This window comes from Phaethon lepturus, unplaced genomic scaffold (genome assembly GCF_000687285.1).
Source record: "Phaethon lepturus isolate BGI_N335 unplaced genomic scaffold, ASM68728v1 scaffold11168, whole genome shotgun sequence".
NCBI lineage: Eukaryota > Metazoa > Chordata > Aves > Phaethontiformes > Phaethontidae > Phaethon > Phaethon lepturus.
In genome coordinates, this window is record NW_010558304.1 from 35,065 (window position 1) to 42,876 (window position 7,812).

Below are 7,812 nucleotides of genomic sequence, written 5' to 3' on the forward strand. Positions count from 1 at the left end.
AACCACAACTGGGAATACTCAGTGCTTGTCAGTATAAAGGTGTTAAAAAGAAGGAATACTTCTGCTTGTCCAGTTCCTCAGCTCATCAGTCTGCAAGTTCTTCCACTTCAAACATTTGATGTGGTCGACAGATTTAATTCACGTGACTGAGATACGGTATAGCTTTACATGACAGGATGGCTTTCAGAGAACACAGAAGAGTTTTCAAATTTGCCATTTTTATGCTATCCTAAATTGAAAATATTTTCCCCATGTATTACAGATTTTAAACCATATTTTGCAGACTTCCATTAACAGCTGGGAGCCCCAAGTATCTGTAAAAATCAGACTGCTTTTCCTTTTAAAAAACAAAACAAAAACCAAAAAAGTAACAGATGCTTTGCCAAAGATAATTAAAAGGAGCTGTGATATTTTAGATAAACCTGGATGCAAAATGGGGAGGATGAACCTGCATGGCCCACTGGCTTTAATTCAGAGCTGGTGTGTCTGGACTGGTAGCTTGCGTAGAGCAGCAAAAGCCCTGCTTGTACCAATGCAAAGCCCACAGGATCCGGCCTCGCAGCACATGCAGGGCAAAGTCAGTGCCATGGTGCAAGGAAGCACGATGCCAGGGTAGCTCCTCCTTGCAGAAGGTTACATGGACAGCACTGAGCTGAACTGAACGAATCTTGCTGGATCTCAGTTAAGCAGGTTAATTTTTTTTAATTTCAAGGTGCCCAGGGATGTGCCTTCTTTTGAAATTGTTGGTCAAGAACTGGCTGGAATGGACAAAATGGACAGATTTCAAATATCTAATTTAAGCAAAAAAGGCCTCTAGAAAATCCAAGCCAGTTGCATCATGGACATTTCAAAACAAACTCAACAGAAAAAATTAAAGATTGTTATTTGCGAGGTAATGATGAGTTGCGAAACTTACTGCAGGACTAATACACAAAACACAAAGGCTCTTACTTAGGTAAGCACAAAGATGTGAATTATTTCTGCAAATGTGCTTAACTGCACTGAAACACAATGTAACCTACCCTCTCAGACCTCAGGTATGGAAATACCCAAAAAGAGTTCCCAGCACTGCCTCCACCCGAGATGTTCTAGCCCCTAACAACAACAACAAAATCACTCCACCCTGAAACACGCAGGAATAAGTCGAACCTTAATTCATACTCCAGCAAAACCCCTTGGCAATGATCTCTTAAGAGGTACCAGTCCCACAGCAGGTACTTTCAATGACTGAATACTGCAATTCTCTTATGTATAATTATGAGTGCAGGGTAAAAATTATTTTAAAATACACAGATGAGAACTATTTTACCAAACATCTGTGGTTTGCCAGCATACCCGTGCAAAAAAATCACCAGATCTCCATCACCCCAACAAGGATTGTGAAAACAATGTAAAAACTGGCAGTACAGATTTGTAATTTAGTTAACACCTAAGTATTTTTTTTTGTAAAACTAAAAAGATTAACTTGAAAAGGTTAAAAAGCTCTCAAACTTTAATTCTATCCTATAGCAATAGCAAGCAATAATCATTCAGTTATCACTGATACAAAAAAAATCACTGGGGATACTAACCTAGACTAAAGACATCAATTTATTACTTCATAGCACCATTAAGGTGCTTTCACTTTTTGCTAAACAGAATCAAATTACATTTTTTCTGCATACAGCATGACAAGAGGAGAATAATTTTTGTATATGGATGATCTGAATAGTTTTCTTACTGCTTTACATTGAATGATCATGCAACATGTCTCAATTTAAAGCTGTTCAAAAGAAAATTCTATGAGCTGCCATGCACAACACTAAAGCAACAAGTTTTTTTTTTTTTAAATGTTGACCCAAATTATTTAGGGGAAAAAAGTTACACTAATTCTTTAGAAAAATGAGATACTGATTTAGAAGTTAATCCTTTTTTAAAATAAATGAGATATTTAACTCACTTGACAACTGGGGCATTCTTGCTTGGAACAAAGCAAGAACATCCATTTGGCATTTCTTGGAAAAAGCTGAAGTATTTGTGTATGGCATTAATTTAGGGTCTTTTTTATGATAAAATATTTTTAAAAACACAACACTCTGAGAAGTTTTATCAAGATCTCCATCTTCCCATTGCGCATTATTTCTCCAGACACACTATACACACAGGCCACTGTGAGACTTGGGAACAACTGTGCTAGGCTGCTCAACTGCACTTGCATCTGGGATTGATGACTTAGGTTGCATTTAACTCACCTTTCTGAACCTTTAATATCCAAAGCAGAGGGAATATTTCCCACTCCCAAAACTCTACCAAACCAATCAACTAAGCATTATTCACAGAAATCACTTTTTACAGACAAGGTGAATGTTTACCTGCAAATATGTTCCACATCTGACTAATTTTAAAATAACAGCACATCATTGGGACATCATGTATACTAATCACAATGACAACAGAACTGCACACTGCTGACATAGCACAGAGGTTACTTGATTGCAAAACACAACTAATTCTGATTGATGTTGTCACAGGGTTGTATAAGTGCACTCACTATCATCAAGGTAAATACATATGTGACTCAGTCAAGGGCCGTGCACCATAATCAAGTGGTTGAGAGTAGGAGCAGTAAAGAGGAAAGGAGCTGCACTTAGGTGGTGTGGGAGGTCTGAAGATGGACCATCTAAGCTAAATGAAAGAGACTAACAGCTTCTAACAACTTTCCCCCCAATAGTTTATTAGCTCTTCTAAAAAAATTTTTAAAAATCTTTTTTTAAATGTAATTAAAAAAAAAAACCCAAACTTCTCCTGAAATCTTTTCTACATAAAATTTGAGTCTTTTTCCAAACCAGCTAGAAGGGGTGTTAGAAGAGGAGCCCATCCGAACAGACAAGAGTAGTAACCTTATGATGTTCTGAACATTCATGTTACAGTTATTGAGCAACAACCATGTTTTTATTATGCAAGGTGGGAACTACCAGGTTGCAGGAACCACATAACCTCTAAACAAAACACAAAAAACCCCACAAACCTAGTATCAACTTATAAAACTAAGTTTACAGCTCCTCAACTGGCTGATGCAAGTCTCAGAGATGATTTAACATACATTACTTCTGTCAGCATTCTACCACAGTGGCAGCTCTGCATATGACATTTTTATCCTGTATACGACTGTTAAGATAGCTTATTTTATATCAGCTGAAAGGATTCTACTGTAGTAATACTCTTGCATATCACAAGAGAACCTTGCCCAGTCCGGCAGCATCTCCCAAGCAGAGCACTAAGCATTCATTCTTAACAGAAGCAGCCGGCATGGGACCTTGGACTCGCTAATTCCCATCACTGTACCAAACACGGGTGAAAAAAACAGTAGCAACAGCAGCTTGGGCAGCACCTTCCCACTGTTTCTTCCCTTCTCAACTTCAGCAACTCACAGAACTGTATTTCTCAGTCAGATGGAACAGAGGAAGTACCTCCTGGCCACTGTAAATACAGCTCTCCACAAGAGCAGACATAGCTGGACATGACCCATCTGACTAGCTGTCAACCTCAGACCACATTTCAAGCCATGGTTTGATGGCTTTGCACTGGCTTTTGCTTGCAAATCTTCTTCCAGCACAAGAACAGGGTGGAGGCCGACCTACTCGACACACAGTCCATGCATATTCCTGTAACACCACATGCCTAGGTCAGTCACCAAAGATAGCGGCCTGGAGTGGAGCTGTGTAACAAGAACTGTATCTATCGGATGCTGCATTGCATGAGGATTGGAGATCACCATTTGGAAACCATCTCTCAGCTGTGGGCTACAAACCCTGCAAGATGAAGGTCTAGCCACTGCTGGGTTCTCATCTCTGCAACCCTAAACCACCTGTAGACAAAAACGGAGTACAAACCATCTAGATGTTAAAAGTTCATGCCCCCCTAAAAAAAATTCTCCCTGGCACATGCATTAGTCACACTGTTTATGCCACACTTACATTTTGTACCTTTTGTACTACGTCCTCCAGGAATGAACAAAGGTAAAACAAATCCCTTCAGCCAACATAATGTACTCAACACATTCTAGCTCTTCCAGCATTTTATTAATTTCCTAGGTAGTTACGTACCGGAAACTGTGAATGCCTTGAAGTTCTTGCTGTAACACCTCCTGTGTTGTTGCTATTAAGTCCAAAGCTCCAACAAACTCAGAAGTAGATAGCAGCAACTGTACTGTGGGCTGTGTTTGGTGTACAGTAGCCATTAACTTCAGTTTATTGTACGCTTTTATACAGTTATTTCTGGTGAGTGACAGTCTTAAAACTCGAAGTGATCCTTCACACATTACTTTATCAATTTTGGAGATTTTCTCTCTAAGTAATTTTACAGCCTGGGAGGTTTTCCTGAGGTAGTCCTGCAACTCATGCTGAGAGGTCATTGCATGAAAAAAAGCTTCTGAGCGCAGAGAAATCTGATGAGCAATATTGACTTCCACAATGTCCAGATAATGGCTCAGCTAGAAGGAGTATGAAGGAAGAAAAACGAACAGCGTTGTTATGACTTGGTAAGTTTATAACCATGCAAATCTACTTTCAGAGTGTTTGTCTTCTTGTATCAGAGGAAATTTTGCTAATAAAAATTAAAACCCTTTGTCAGATTAGCAAGCAAATAACTACCCATTGTGGTTTGATCATTTGTTTTAAAATGAGCTCAAAATCCCTTCGCTAAGGCTGACTTGATGCCTCTCCCGCTTGAAAATTACACGGTAGAAAAGCAAGTAATTTTCAAATACCCAAGCTTCTGTACCACTAGGTTGCACACCAGCACCGTTACAACACAGCCAGTTAACCAGGAGACAGCTCTGGATACTGGCTTGCAAGTAAGAACAGTACACAGATGCAAATATGCTGTGTACATCAGGTTGTTGAAGTTCCTGAAGATACAACCCAACTATACTTGATGACATGGCTTTGGAATGGCTCTGTTCATTTAAACATATAGCTGTAGCATCTTCTTTGTAGAAAAATCCTCAGGCTATCTCTGGCTGCAGCTGTTTTTTGCCAACCAGCTGGAGCTCCTACTAAACCTATCTCACATATGCTGGCACTGTGGGATTCCTAGAGAGAGTATGCCCCTACACGTTTAGAACCTGAAATTCAAATTCTCCATGTTGAACAGTTACCAGACCACTGGGTTAGCCTAATTGTTTGTGCTGTAAGCGCTCAGCGTTCCGACTTAAGCTGAATATGCAAACTCAAAGGACTGAGGCACCACGATGCTCATTTGAATGCTAATACTCCGATGACCTGGTTTCTAAGAGGTGCCAAGCACTCAAACCTCATGCTGAATTTCAAAAGGCACATCCAGAGATGAGAAAAAACATAAAAATCATCTGGAGAATGTTTCCTTCTTATAGTTATTTTCATCCTGCATGTATTTAATACTGGGGACAGTGTTTAACATCCTCCGAAAGACATTTAACATCCTCCACCAAACAGCTGTGACACACCTAGCCCACAGGAAAAGCTGAGACAGACTGCAACACAGGGATCAGAGAAAGGGTTATTACATTCATTTATTTACGTGATTGTACCAACCAGATGCCCCAGGTCCCTTCACTATACTAAGTGAGGTGAACAAACAGAATAAAATTATAATGCCTGCCTCAAAGAGCTTACAGTTGCAATGTAGGGTAAGATATGGAAGGAGGTAAAGAGGAAAAAAGTGTCAGGGGGAAATTGTCCAAGTAGATCAGCGGCAGCCTAAAAGGACTAATAGCCTAAAATAGTGCCTGGAGCTAAGGCACCCTGCTGCTGTAATTATCCTATTGACACATGGTAAGTGTAAACCTTGTGCAGTTCAGAACCTTTAAAAAGTAAAACAAAAAATTTGGGCCCACTTCAGTAACATGAAGCAGTGTAATAATTTGTTTGTCAGGCATGTGGCTTTGGAGGCAGAACAGAACTGTTTTATACTCTTAAGTATTTGTATCACCTCTCCAAAGAGGCGTGGCTCACTGCTATTCAAAGCCTTATTTTCACTCCACTGCATCAGAGAGGGCTCTGGGTCTCCTTTGCTCAAAGTGCACGTTGAGTGTCCATCCTGCTGCTGCTAGGCTCACTTTGAGTTTAAACTATATGTCAGACACTGCTTTTTCATCTTCAGACAGCAACTGCCACAAGAAACTGCCACAAGAAACTACCACAAAGAAGTATTCCTCTAACTTTAGGTGTTGAGGACAACTCAATAAAGGAACAAGTTAGCCTCCAGCTGAGCCTGTCTCTTCCTCCTGACCTGGAGGGAGAGCAGGAAGACTAACTCCTGTAAATTTGGAAACATCTTCCAGAAGATCTCATATTATTTTTTCTTAAGGCACTTCACTATTTTTTTTTTATTCACCCCTGCCCCTAGCTCCCAGAAGCTTTAGTAGGTTAAACAGGAGGCAAAATTAAAGTTAGAAAACAGACTCCAAAATCATGTAGATTTTCTATAAGCATTTTGTGAGTATTTGTACCATAGAAATTACTCATTATGGGATTTTCTACACTATGACTACATAACTAACAACAACAACAACAACAAAGACCAAGTAAAGACTTTGTTTCCAATATGAAAGAAACAGTTCTGCTTTCATGCTCCCCAATGCACTCAAGTGCTTTGGAAATACAAAAATGGATCAGTGCAGATGACATGACAACAAAAGGTAAGAGCAAGCTCTTGATATCCAAAACCTTAGGATTCAGTATTTCTTTTAGCACAGACACCACAGTGCCTTGAAGCTGGAGTTTTCTGGAGATGTAAGAAAGCAATAGTTTTAAAAAGTGTACAACCTCTAGCTTTCTCTTCTCATGGAATTTATCTTCCTCCCTAACAAACAGCTCCACATCTCTGAAGTTCTCACGTAACAGCTGTGATGGATAACAACATCTTGTATCAAAGTTGTACCTTTTCTTGAAGTAACCTGGAGGAAGCTGCATCACGATTTCCTTTTCCACCTGCAGTACTAAAATGAGACCATGGTAAAACGGCATTAAATGTTAAGGAATCTTCCAAGGCAAAATCTGGTTTCATAAAAATCTGAAACAGAAAAACAAAAGAAATAAATGCACTTCTATCACCCCTACATTTTCCTCCCCAGTTTAACACACCTCCTGTCTCATGAAGCTAACAGGAACCTTATTTGTTGATTTCTCAAAAAACAAATTTTCATTTATCCAGGCAAACAAATTCATTCCAGACCTTACGACCAATTTACTTTACATCTTAAAAGCTTGTGTGATCTGACCAAGTCTTATCTTCCTAAAAGTGGAAGTCACAGCTCCAAAATTATGTAGGTTAACAAGCACCCAAGATGGTCTAAAAATCTTGAGCATGGAAACGTAGGCAGCATCAAACTGCAGGTGGGTCCTCTAAAGGATCAGAGCAAACATTCTTCAATAGCAGGGGCATCCTACTGCTGCTGTGCTCATTTCTGGGGCCACGGCTCCTACCAAACTGAGGATCCAGACAGCTGTCAGGGTGCAGCAAGTGTTGCCTGGGAGGGAACAGGGCCTCAACTTGATCTCCTTTAGCACAGTGTAGAAACGGGCTGGTCACAGAGAGAGTCAGTAACATGTAACATTAATAGTTCTGAGATGTGTAGAGTTAATCTAAAATTCTCTCTGATAATGTTATTTTTACTTGACAAAATTAGTACAAACCTTGAGCTTCCAGGCAGACAGCAATACCCCTTTCCCTGTATTCATGAAGTGTAATTTTAAAAGGTTCAACACAGACTATAGCATCACACCACACAAACATTCTCATTTCCTGGACCTTAAACATCGCAGTGACAGATATTAAAGTAACAGCCTACAC

The 7,812-nt window shown here is 39.7% G+C and overlaps 1 protein-coding gene across 2 annotated transcripts in view; it reads right to left on the reverse strand.

Annotated features, from left to right (window-relative positions):
- The window catches only part of VPS54 (vacuolar protein sorting 54 homolog (S. cerevisiae)), a 41,516-nt gene that overhangs the window by 27,370 nt on the left and 6,334 nt on the right, over window positions 1–7,812 (reverse strand). For both annotated transcript variants that reach the window (XM_010293017.1, XM_010293019.1), the window contains exons 5-6: window positions 6,901–7,032; window positions 4,086–4,471 (exon numbers count right to left, since the gene is read on the reverse strand). In XM_010293017.1, coding sequence (XP_010291319.1) covers window positions 4,086–4,471; window positions 6,901–7,032 — 518 coding nt within the window. The remainder of the gene's footprint in view (window positions 1–4,085; window positions 4,472–6,900; window positions 7,033–7,812) is intronic.